General features: G+C 41.7%; 1 protein-coding gene across 1 annotated transcript in view; it reads right to left on the reverse strand.

Annotated features, from left to right (window-relative positions):
- Positions 1–426: 426 nt before the first annotated feature.
- Positions 427–13,289, reverse strand: part of dok4 (docking protein 4) — a 51,152-nt gene continuing 38,289 nt past the window's right edge. Inside the window, exons 4-10 of the mRNA XM_028401858.1 lie at positions 12,644–12,751; positions 12,330–12,444; positions 12,078–12,197; positions 8,773–8,962; positions 3,401–3,539; positions 2,271–2,388; positions 427–2,166 (exon numbers count right to left, since the gene is read on the reverse strand). Coding sequence (XP_028257659.1) covers positions 2,045–2,166; positions 2,271–2,388; positions 3,401–3,539; positions 8,773–8,962; positions 12,078–12,197; positions 12,330–12,444; positions 12,644–12,751 — 912 coding nt within the window. The 3' untranslated portion in view covers positions 427–2,044. The remainder of the gene's footprint in view (positions 2,167–2,270; positions 2,389–3,400; positions 3,540–8,772; positions 8,963–12,077; positions 12,198–12,329; positions 12,445–12,643; positions 12,752–13,289) is intronic.

A 13,289-nucleotide genomic window follows, 5' to 3' on the forward strand; every position in this document is an offset into this window, starting at 1 on the left:
GTTCTACCACAATTGGACAGCTGATCAATATGTCATCAATACTACATTTGTGAGGAGGCTTTAAGCTGACAACATTATTAACCTTCAGAACCCCAAACAGATTTTCCCTTTTTTCATAATTCACCTCGTTAACAGTAATATAAAGCCCTGTATCTCAATGGAAACAGCACAATCATAGATACAAGCAGAGAGAACTCTACCCTATGCAGGTTAACACAGTTAGAAAGACAAAACAAAAAGAATGTTGAATTTCAATCTTGATTGATTACATGAATGTGTAACAAATAGTAGGAAAAAAATAAAGCTCTTGCATGCTATAAATATTGAACTATTTGATTTTTATTAACTTTGTACACCAACTGCAGAAAGCCTGCAGGTCAGATTTCTGAGTGCAGAGAAGTTATTTTTTACCTGATGTTTTTAATGCTTTATTTTGGGCGGACATGCATGATAAAGTGTTGTAGTAGGTTTTGGGGTTCTGAGGGTTTGAACATTCAACTTAATATTAATTATGTTAATATTATTTCAGACAATAAAAGCCACTTATATGAAGGGAAAACTGAACCTGACTGTGGGTCGCTAATGCACATGAATGCACTGCGTTTCCTGACTGGGAATATGTTTCTCATTAAAATAACTACGACAAACTGTGTTTGTTTCAAAGTCTGTCAGATCTCCTGACTCCCACTGCTTCTGTGGTATACTCCCTGTGCCTTTTTTGTTTAATAAGGTTTCATTAGTTCACTGGTAGGTTCACCCCTGCATTAGTTTTGCTTCATGCTTCTCTGTTGTCAAAATGCATTTCCCTTTTCTCCTGCTGACCTTTAAACAATAAAATGACAGTGTTGTGCAAATAAAGCTCAATATAAGCATGTAACTATTTGGAGGTGTACATCCCAGAGACGGTCTGAAGCTCAGGAGCCACTCTATGAAAATGAAGTAATCGATCACAGTTTTAGTCCCTCAGCTAACAGATCCTGCAGCTGCAGAGTCACATCAGTTATAGGCGGAATGAAAGGCATTGGTCCAGACACAGACAAACATTGAAATTATCAAACGTTCTTCTAACAATTCTTAGCTGGCACTGGTACAATGGAGATCTTAATAAGAGCAAGAGTCTCTGTGTGCCCTAAGGCACTGTGCAGCCCCGGGTCCACGCAGTGTTTCACCCTCACACCGGGCCTTGTTGACAGTAATCCAATGGCAGTTATATGGAACTCATCTCTTGGGTGAGTAACTCAAGCTAGAATATCATCTTCTGCTTGTCTTACCATGCACCCAGCATTTGTAAAAGACACAAGTCATGTGACATGTGACAAAGAATGTTGAGTCCTCAATAACTCCAATAAATTCCGGCAGGTAGCTGTGAAGGCATAAATATACTTCAACCAACCAAACAAAACAGTGTAAAACTTCATGAATGACCACTATTGGATGAAAAGCCTTCCTTGTAAAATGTGATATTTTGCAGGATTCTTTCTGAAGACATTCATTGTGTTCCGTACTATTACAAAAAAGAAAAAAACGTTCTGTTCTCAGTTTAAAAAATGTATGATTCTGACAGTTTTATGTCAATTAAAAAAAGCATCCCCCATGCTTATACTGACATTTAGATAGCACAAGAAAACACTGTTCCTGTTCCAAAATAAACCGTCAATAAACCTGTCATATAAATTCAGTACAAAACCATCCGTACAGTCTTTAAGGCTCTTCATCTCCAAGACAGCCTTCGTAATGTAAAGCATACTGAAAACCTTCGGTCTTCACTTTACATAGCAGACAACACATGTCTTCCAAGCTGATTTTGTCAGCGTGTGAAAACTACATCCTCCTGTTCAGTGTGGGAGCTGCAGTCGTGGAAGTAAGCCTGTGTCCTCTGCAGAATTCAGGTATCACTGTGCTTTCTGCATCAGGATGACATGATTAAGTGCTCCTACAACATGTCCTGTGAGGTGAAACTAATAGGAGAACAAGTGTGTGCCTGCATGCAGGTATGTGTGTATGTTGTGCCTTCTTTTTTAATGTCCACATCTTCTGATGTGTGTCACTGTCCAGGGTAGGTGGGGTAGTGTGTATGGGAGCCTTTGTGTGTGTTTGCAAGGGGCAGCGTGGTGTGGCTTTCAGGAGGCAGGTGGGTGGATAGCAGCTCGTCTTCTGCAGCGCCACCTGCAGACAGAGCCGAAACAGAAAGATGGACAGAGTGTGTAGTCTCAGTGCGGAGCTGGATTAGGATTAGGTGCAGGTACTGTGTGAGGGGAAAAATGGCCTACCACAGCCAGGATCCATGCCGGCCTGGTTTCCAGTGATGTGGTGCCAGTATGCAGATCGGGGCAGGATGACAGTCGGGGTGCAGGGGTAGGAGCCAGCCTCTGAACCTTTAGATAGCAACTACACACAACACCAGGGATTAGTATGCACAGTGTAAAGTATTTAGGATCACCTGTAAAGAAAGTAGCCCCAGCTATATAAAATGTATACCAGATGGAACAGAAAGGGGGCGCAAACGCATCATCTACCCAGACTTTTACTACATTGCTAGCACGCCAAGTGCAGGTTGTTACTTCTGACTCTTCTGTGTTTTATGTGTGTAATTCTATCGTTCTCAATATTAGGTTAATTCACAAAGGAATTACAGCTTTTACTGTGGGTTTTCAAAAATAAGAGCTTTAGAGGAGATGCTGACACATGTTTAATAAAATCTCACTCCATATAGTGCTTCAGTGGTAAAAATGTTATCAGTAAAACAGAACAAAAATAAAGAACCAATATTGACAAGGAAAAAAACTTCTTCTTCTTTCAACTGTTCCCTTCTGGGGTCGCCACAGTGAATCATCCGTTTCCACCTAACTCTATCCTCAGCATCTCTTCTTTCTCACAAACTAACTTCACGTCCTCTTTTAGCACATCCATATATCTCCTCTTTGACCTTCCTCTTGACCTCAGCTCCATTTCCAACATCCTTCTACTAATATAACCACTATCCCTCCTCTATACATGTCCAAACTCAATTTGTCCTCTCTGACTTTGTCCCCAAAACAGCCAACCTGAGCTGTCCCTCTGATGTGCTTGTTCCTGATCTTGTCCATCCTCATCACTGCTACTTCAACATCGTCATCTCTGCTACCTCCAGCTCTGCGTCTTGTCTTTTCCTCCATGCTAGTCTCTTTACCAGACAGCATAGCTGCTTTCACTACAGTCTTGTACACCTTCCCTTTGATTCTTGCTGACACTCTTCTGTCGCAAAACACTCCTGACACGTTTCTCTTCCTCTTTTTTCTACACTCCCCGATGCATTGGACTATGTGTTATTAACTGTATAAATACATGTGTGATTGCTTACAATATATTATTGTGTGTGTGTGTGTGTGTATGTCCGTGTAGTTGTTAGCCAGGCTCTCACCCTGCTGTTCTTCTCCATCTCCAGCAAGACTTTCTTGTGCTGCTCAGCTATAGCCAGCGTAGAGCAGTGAACCCTCTGGTAGATCTGCTCTCCCTCTCTTGTCTGGAAGGTGTAAAGGCCTTCACCACTGTCACACATCCTGTATATACAACAAAAGAGTTGACTGAAACATACTGTGAATATAAATATATACAATCTGCACTACAAAACTCTGTTTTTGCTGCATATTAAACATATTTTATATATACATGGACCAGCATAACCAAGTGGCAGGCATAGTGTACAGGAACATCTGTGCCAAGCATGGCCTGGCGGTCCCAGGTCAAGATGGGGCACACCTCCAAAGGTGAATGAGAATGACCAAGCTAAGATCCTGTGGGACTTCCAGATACAGACCGACAAAATGGTGATGGCTAACCAAGCGGACATAGTAGTAGTGGACAAACAGCAGAGGAAAGCCGTAGTGGTAGATGTAGCAATCCCAAGTGATGGCAACATACGGAAGAAGGAACATGACAAACTGGAGAAATACCAAGGGCTTAAAGAAGAGCTAGAAAAGATGTGGAAGGTGAAGGTAACAGTGGTCCCCGTGGTAATTGGAACCCTCGGGGCTGTGACCCCCAAACTCAGAGAGTGGCTCCAACAGATCCCAGGAACAACGTCAGAACTCTCAGTCCAGAAGAGCGCAGTGCTAGGAACACCTAAGATACCGCGAAGAACCCTCAAACTCCCAGGCCTCTGGTAGAGGACCCGGGAAGACACACCACCCAGGAAGGGGTGAGAATATATATAGATATAGGAGCCCTGTTGCTGTAAATAATGTTTTATACAGTTTCATTTTTTAGTATGTAGACAGACATTGCTTTTGAATTGTTGTTCAACATAATCATCAAAAATCATCAAAAACTAATGAAACAGGCCTGGACAAAAATGATGGTACCCTTAACTTAATAAAGGTTGTTGCACAACCTTTTGATGCAATCACTGCAATCAAACAATTTCTGTAACTGTCAATAAGACTTCTGCACCTGGCAACAGGTATTTTAAGATAAAATGATGAGATGAGATGAGATGAGATGAGATGAGATATTCTATAATTCTTGTGCCAGAAGTATCAAGTTACATTAAATGCAGTTAAGTACAGAGTATAAGAGTATAAGTGTCACTAAAATCCAAATCAGAGTACAGCACCCAGTATAAGCACAATATATGATGCATGGATACAAATATAGACCCATGGAGGAAATGAAAGCGATGCATGACATGATCATCTAGCTCTTCTCCCTACAGAAAGGGGAGGAGTTATACAGTCTGATGGCCACTGGCAGGAAGGACCTCCTGTGGCGTTCTGTGCTGCTCCTCGGTAGTCTCAGTCTACCGCTGAATGTGCTCCTGTAGGACAGCAGTGTGTCGTGCAGGGGGTGAGACGTGTTGTTATGAATACTGAGGAGTTTCCTTAGTATCCTCCTCTCCGTCACCTCCACCACAGACTCCAGCTCCACTCCCAGGACCGAGCCAGCCTTCCTAATGAGCTTGTTGAGTTTGTTGGTGTCGGCCGTCTTCGTCCTGCTGCCCCAGAACACTACAGCGTAGAAGATGACGAAGATTGTTACCCATGGTTTATTGTTTGGAAAGCAGCGTATTGACCTGGTGGAGATTAAAGAATCTGTACAAAAATTAACATATCCTGTGATACAGTCTGTGAGTGTGTCTACATCCTTGCCGTGAGTGTCACAGCACACATCCCAGTCAGTCACCTCAAAACATCCCTGCAGGGTCTCCAGAGCTTCCGGTGTCCACCTCCGTACAGTTTTGGTGGTCACCGGCTGCCACTGTACTACTGGTATATACTGGGGTTTGAGGTGTACTAAGTCGTGGTCTGATCTGCCCAAGGGCAGGAGAGCTTTATGCCTCTTTAACATTAGCATACAGTAAATCTAGAGTTTTATTTTCACAGTTTCACAGTCCACAGACTGCTTAAAAGTGGGCAGAGTTGATTTAATATTAACATGGTCAAAATCACCAGAGATCGCTATGAAGGCATCAGGGTGCAGGGTCTGAAGCCTCGCTGTTACAGAGCCGAGGGAGCAATGTAAACAAAGAGTACAATGGCGTGAGAGAACTCTCTAGGCAAATAATACGGATGTAGACTTACCGCTAGCAGTTGGAAGTCCGGTCTGCACACACGCTCCTTTACCGTAATGTGTCCAGGGCTGCACCACAGGTTTTTCACGGAGAGCGCAAGTCCCCCTCCTTTCTTCCTGCCACTCTCGGTGCAGTTCCTGTCCACCCAAACCAACTGAAAGCCGGCTAAACTCACGGTAGAGTCCGGTATGTTGTCGTGCAACCATGTCTCTGTAAAGCACATTACAGACGCCTCACGAAACACACACTCGCTCTCTGTGAGAGATGTTACCTTGTCCATCTTATTACCCAGTGATCTAACATTACCCATGACGATAGAAGGAAGATACGGTTTGTATCTTCTTTTCCTCAGCTGTCGTCTTCTGCCCCCTCTATGTCCACGTTGTTTTACTTCTCAGCTCTTTGGGGATTTCGTGTTGCTCATTCTTCTTGAGCAAACTGCTCCAATTGTCTCAGGTTTGAAGGGTGCCTTCTCCAGATGGCATGTTTTAGCCCCTTCCACAGATGTTCAATAGAATTTCGATCAGGGCTCATAGAAGGCCACTTAAGAACAGTCCAATGTTTTGCTCTTAGCATTCTTGGGTGTTTTTAGCTGTGTGTTTTGTGTGTTATCCTGTTGGAAGACCCATGACCTGCGACCTGAGACCAAGCTTTGTGACACTAGGCAGCACATTTCGCTCCAGAATGCCTTGATAGTCTTCAGATTTCATTGTACCCTCTACAGATTCAAGACACCCTGTGCCAGATGCAGCAAAGCAACCCTGTGCCAGATGCAGCAAAGCAGACCCAGAACATAACCATGTTTCACAGTAGGGACGGTGTTCTTTTCTTGGTATGCTTCATTTTTGTGCCTGTGAACATCGAGCTGATGTGCCTTGCCAAAAAGCTCCAGTTTTGTCTCATCTGTCCAAAGGACATTCTCCGAGAAGCTTTGTGGTTTGTCACTATGCATTGTGGCAAATTCCAATCTCACTTTTTTATGATGTGCTTTCAGCAGTGGTGTCCTCCTTGGTCATCTCCCATGAAGTCCACGAACAGCAACGGATGGTGCGATCTGACACTGATGTACCTTGACCTTGGAGTTCTCTTTCTCTTTCTCTTGGAGGCTCTTTAGTTACAATTGGAATTATTCGTCTCTTCAATTTGTCATTGATTTTCCTTTTTCGGCCACGTCAAGGGAGGTTGGCTACAGTCCCATGGACCTTAAACGTCTGCATAATATGTGCAACTGTAGTCACAGGAGCATCAAGCTGCTTGGAGATGGTCTTATAGCCTTTACCTTTAACATGCTTGTCTATGATTTTCTTTCTTATCTCCTGAGACAACTCTCTTCTTCACTTTCTGTGGTCCATGTTCAGTGTGGTACACACTATGTCACCAAACAGCACAGTGACTACTTGTCACCCTTTAAATAGGCAGACTGACTGATTACAAGTTTAAAGACACCTGTGATACTAGTTAGAGGTCACACCTTCGTTTAACATGTCCCTGTGGTCAAATTATTTTCAATCTTTTCTCGGGTACCATCATTTTTGTCCAAGCCTGTTTCAGTAGTTTGTTTTTTAAAATGATTATGTTGAACAACAACTCACAAGCAATGTCTGATTTACCTTGGTTAATTTTTATTTATTATTAGTTTTGCCAGTTTCAAGTTGTTTTTGTGACCATTGTAGGTTTTTCTTTCCTTAAAAGAGGGGTACCAACAATTTTGTCCACGTGTGTATATTGCCATGACCATTTTGTGAGAATGTTAAAATAAATTAGCTTGATGAAAATAAATGGCAGTAAACAAGCTGGAAATGAATACATTACAAATGATTACAGCTTCCCCACAGCCACCAGCCATATACTCACAGACACACATACTCACATGCACGCATACGCACACACACACACATCCCATTATCTGTACCCTGACCTAATCATAGCTACCAAGGTTTTATCAAAGAGGAGGAGATAAAGGTCTGCCCAGCATTGATTCATCAACTAATCTATTCAGTCAATCTCTTCACACAACGAACCTGTGTGTGTGTGTACAAGTGTGAGACAGTGAGGTACAGGTGTCCTTGGACTGACCGTAAGCTGAGTACACAAGACAGACAGACAGGCAGGCAGGCACACACGTGCGTTCTGATAAATGTTGAGCATTTATCTGAAATTATAGACAGGCACATTGTCCCTAACCTAACAATACCTGTGTAGAGTATATTCAAGGTGGATTCATGTGTGACCACATCACATATGGATAGCATATGTGATGTGCCACATAGCTAGCAGGACATATATAAGGCTGAAGGAAACGATGTCAGTTTTCAGCAATACCAATAGACTTCAAGAGAAGTGTTTTAGAACCCGGAATACACACCATGTTATAGGAGCTGCAGCAAGGGGGCAGAATATAATACTGTAGTAACCAAGGCCCACAAGATGATGATTTTTCAAAGCATTGTTCTGCTTAAACATAACAAAGGAGAGAGTAAAAGATGAACGTGTGCAATGGCACTTAACAGTGTACCTGAGTTGCCTGGTAGTGAGACAGTATGGGTGTTAGACTTTTAATCAGATGACCAAGGTGCACTGTCAAGTGCCATAACATGTGCGTATAGGTAGAGAAGGTATCACTGTGATTGGTACCGTCTGTACCATACTGTATGTGATGACCATATATCCACCATGTTATAGGCTGGCTGAATGAGACAGCCAGAAATATGATACACTCTGGTTATTCTGTGAAAAGTAAAGACTTGTATCTTTTGTTTATGTATTAATTATATGGGTTGGGTTGGGCATTATAAAAAGTGTATTCTGTGAGCAACAGAGAACACAGCACAGAAGAATGTAAGGAGTGTGGAGAATGCTCTGGTTATCGTTGTCACAAAGTTTTGCACTGACAACTCTTACTCTCTACAGAACTTGTGTTTTGTCCTCTAGTCAATGAAGTGAAATGATGCCTGGAACTATTCCAATGCTTATTGCCTCTGTTTTAATTACTATTAAATCACTATTACTATTTATTTTATAACTGACGATATATACTATACTATACTATACTATACTATACTACTATAATATAATCACTGTTTCATTGAAGGATTTGGAAGAAGTGTTCCAGTATTAGATTTCACAATTTACAGGATGTTTAATCAATGACCGGCTTATCTGTCTCTTCATTTGCATGCAGCTGTTTTCCAACAGTCCCTCCCCCACCCAGCACAAAACGGTCTCACCTTCCAGCCTCAAAGGTGAAGCGGGTTGCATCTCGTCCATAGCGCCGCAGTGAGCAGAGAGGCCAGGTGACCAGCTTGGTGCGAGGGTTGTGGACGTCCCAGAGATAAATGTTCTCATGGGTGATCTGCATCATGCACTCCCCATAAATGTCTAGATTTGGACATGGAAGGAGGAACACGTTGAAGCGCTCTGAGGAGACAAAAGATAATAGCATGTCAGATGTGTTACTATGTAAGATTTTACATGGAGTATAATTTAGGTTGGAGGAGTCAGTATTGGAAAACCTAGTAGATGTGTTCTAACATTTCCATCATCGTGGAGAGCATATAGAATCATATTCCCAATCTCTTTGATTGATAGAGGCAATGTTAAAAATTGTGAAATGAGTGTATGGATGAGTTCAAACCCACACTGGACAGCTACATAAAGTCTCAGACACAGCTAAATGTTCCAAAAACTTTCAACAGGAATGGCGAAAAATCATTGATTATAAGCTTACCAATCTAGGTGCAGGTATTGAATAATCACACCAGCTTTGGTTAATCAGGAAGAAGGTACCAGGAAACTGTAAAATCCTCCTAAGAGATCCTTGCTGCTAGTCCAGCTGGGAGATGTAATTTGTAGATCAGCCTCAGGACCTCCACCCAGATGGCCGCATTTTGTTCAGTTCTACACAGAGATGCCCAGTGTTCCTGTCTGAAACACCTCAATCACCTCAACTAGCTCCTTTTAATGTGGAGTAGCGGTGACTCAACCTTGAGTTGGTCCTGAATTTCTAAAACTCTTCACACAACCTAAGCTGGGTAAGTTTTTTTTTTCTGAATCAATGACATATATACCAATTACCTATCTTATTGTAATGTAAAAAGTGTATTATTGAATGAAGATGATACCTCTGTCCTGCACCAAATTCCTGTTTGTATAAGACTTAGAGGCATCACGCTGCTGCATCAGCTTGGCCGTCAGTGACTGTGTTAAATGTTTACAGTACATACAGTCATGGCCAAAAGTTTTGGCAGTGGCACAAATTTCACATTTTACAAACTTTCCTGCTTCCTGCTGAAATTATAATAATTTCATAACTTTCAAAGATATTTATTGACAAATACATCAAATTTCCACAAAGAGTCAATATTTACAGTGTTTACTTTTTTTCTTCATAACTTCTGCAGTTCGTTGTGGCACGCTCTCCAAGCCCCTTGGTTATCACTTTTCCCTTGTGACATGGTGCTCCATCATGCTGGAAAACACACAGATCTCCACCAAACTGCTCCTGGATTATTGGCAGAAGTTGCTCTTGCAGGACCTTTTGATACTATTCTTTATTCATGGCAGTGTTTTTGGGCAGAAATGTGAGCGAGCCCAATCCCATGGATGAGAAGCAACCCCACACATGCATAGTTTCAGGATGTTTCACTGTTGGCACAACACAGGAAGCATGGCAGCGTTCTCCTTTGTTTTCCCCTAATATCAAAAAGAAAAAAGACTGAAGGGAGCTTCATCAGAAAAAAATAACTTTGGACCAGTCGTCTGCTGTCCAATCCTTGTACATTCTGCAGAATTTCAGTCTGTCCTTGATATTTTTCTTGGACAGAAGCGGCTTCTTTGCTGCCCTCCTTGACACCAGACCATTGTCAAAAAGTCTTCGCCTCACTGTGCGTGCAAATGCACTCACACCTGCTTGTTGCCACTCCTGAGCATGCTCTGTACTAGTGGCTACACAATTCTGTAGCTGAGTCCGCAGAAGAAAGTGGTCCTGGCACTTGCTGGACAATCTTGGACAATCTAAAGCCTTCCTTACAGTGTTAATTTTGTTGACGAATCATTTTCGTCATAGTTTTCGTTAACGACCTTTTTTTGCTGATAAAAATGAGACGATAACTAAATAAAAACTAACGCACGGTGCCAAAAACGAAGACGAAATGAATTGACACTTTCGTCAACTAATAAAAACGAGACGAAATTATTGATGGAGACGAGATCCAATCAGAGCAGATTTTGTTTGTGGAAGGGACGAATCAGGAGACGGCGGCAGAGAGCCAATCAGAAGTGATCTCTCTGTGTAAGGACGTTCCCCCGTGATGCTGGAAGAAGGCGTCCTCATACATGGTAACACAACACAGGAGAAGAACAGACACACAGACACGTTTGATGTCAAGACAAACAAGACGGTTCAAACCGTGTGGAGCGACTATCAGCGGTAAAAACACAACAAACCTGAAGCGACATTTGCAGACGAGTCATCTTAACTTCCGCTCAAAGATACACGTGACAAAATCTATAAATGAAGACACCGCTGCTGATGGTTTTACAGCATGCGACTGTTTCTAAGTTGTCACTGAAGTGTTTTGCTGTAGTTATGGAGGATTCATGAAGAAGGTCATGACTGAACAGTGTGTTCAGGGAGAGCAGCTCACTGTTCACTGGTTCTTTTGTGAAAAGATCATAGCAATAAAATAAAGAGGTGTTTGTTTCAAATAACACAAGTTAAAGCTGTGCCTGTTTTATTGCACTTCAAACCTTAATTATTTCATGAAAAAATATATATCATAGAATTTTAGTCGACTATATCCACGGCAGATTTAGTCGACTAAAATTCTTTGATATTTAGTCGACTAAAACTAGACTAAAAGTTAAAAAAATGTTGATGACTAAAATGTGACTAAAATCAAATGACATTTTAGTCACAAGACTAAAATAAAAACTAAATCAAAAATTGCTGCCAAAATTAACACTGCTTCCTTACAACAGTTGAACCTCTCTCCTGATGATCTGGTAAATAGTTCTTTCAGGTGCAATATTCTTAGCATCACTTTCCTGGCATGGGAGGCCACTGATGAAGAGCAATGACGGCTGCAAAAGTTTCTTTGGAGGTAGCCATTGTTAAATAATGGTTAAAACACAGAATTTGTGCCACTGCCAAAACTTTTGGCCATGACTGTACTGTAGAACTGGATTAAAATGAACAAATGGGACACTTACTTCAATGAACAGCCTGTCTCCACTTTCTAGTTTCTTGCAAGATTTGAATGATCTAATGAATTCACAAATTCAGCAACTTTTTACTTACATTACAGAAGACTAAGGTAAACTTTTTGTCTTGGAATTTTCAAGATAATTATGTTCCTTATCCAGAAACACAGAAAGAAGTTTTAGGAAGTTTCCAATATAAGACATCCGTGGGATGTACCAACAGAACAGTGAGACTGGTTTAGTTTTAAGCCTGTCATTGCCTTGACATTGTGTATGGAGGACTGCTTCTTTGTTCAACGTTACCACTGTGCGTCTTTGAGTTAAGTTTTACCTGTGTGTTCACACTGCACTCCAGCAGCCAGGAGGTCAGGCTCCCCCATACTGATGTCATTGAGCCGCATTCCTAAACACTCAATTGACAGTGTCTTGAACCAGTCTTCTGCCTCCAGCTCTGAGACAGAGAGAGAGTAACTGTATTTGACTTACAGTCATAAAATATACATACATATATAATATATATATACAAAAAACAAGGAGAGAGAGGGAAACAGAAGGTGTGTGTGTTTTTATGACCATTGATTACCTGATTCGCAGGTGAAGGTGCGTGAGGTGTCATCTGTTAACACAATGGCTACTGCCTGGCGCTTGGTATCCCGAGGCAAACGTGTTATATTCTTGACATTGCTGATCTCGGTCACCTAGGCAACAAGTTAAATGTTAAACTATCACTATTGTTATCAGTATTCATGAGGGTATCACTGTAGCCTTTGTGACCTTCTGAACTACATGAAGCCACCAGAGGGAGGTGTGTAACACAGCAGTGATCATGCAGGCGGTGCAGGCTCCCCGTTCCATATTCATACCCTTCACATATTGTATTACACCACACACACTTACTTTAGGATAGGCTCTAATGTAGGCTGCCTTCTCATCAGGGTATTTCTCCAGACGACGAGGTCCTTTGCTAGATGACTTTTTGAACACCAACCAGCAACGCCGATAAATCTGTGCGACACAAACACATACACAATCATATTTAATCATATTTAAAGCTTAGTTTCTGTTCTGTATTTGTACACAGAGCAAATAAATAATTGCTACAACATTCCTTTTTATTGCCATTATTTTATTACTAACATGTCTCACCAATGTGATTGTTTCTGAGTTTGAAAGTACTGAGGCTTCACCAAGAAGTCTGGGCTCCACCAAGATTGTTATTGAAAGACAACACACTACAATAGTTGAAGACCACCTAGCTCCAGACAGAAGGGCAGACCTTCACAAGAGCATGTGTAAAGGACAGCACTGGTTTCCCTTCCCAAAGCAAAGCACAGCACTAGGTTAGTCCATTAGAAATCAATTGTTTACAGATGTAGACAGGGTTCTATGAATAAAGTGAACCTGTAACCCTGTAACTACATGTATATGAATGACATGCGTATGCACACCCTCTTTCTATCCGTCGGGCAATGCCCAGCCAATCATCAAAAGAGAGTGACCTAGACGGTTACAGGTTCACTTTATTCATAGAACCGTGTTCACA

The sequence above is a fragment of the Parambassis ranga genome, chromosome 3, assembly GCF_900634625.1.
Source record: "Parambassis ranga chromosome 3, fParRan2.1, whole genome shotgun sequence".
Classification (NCBI taxonomy): Eukaryota; Metazoa; Chordata; class Actinopteri; family Ambassidae; genus Parambassis; species Parambassis ranga.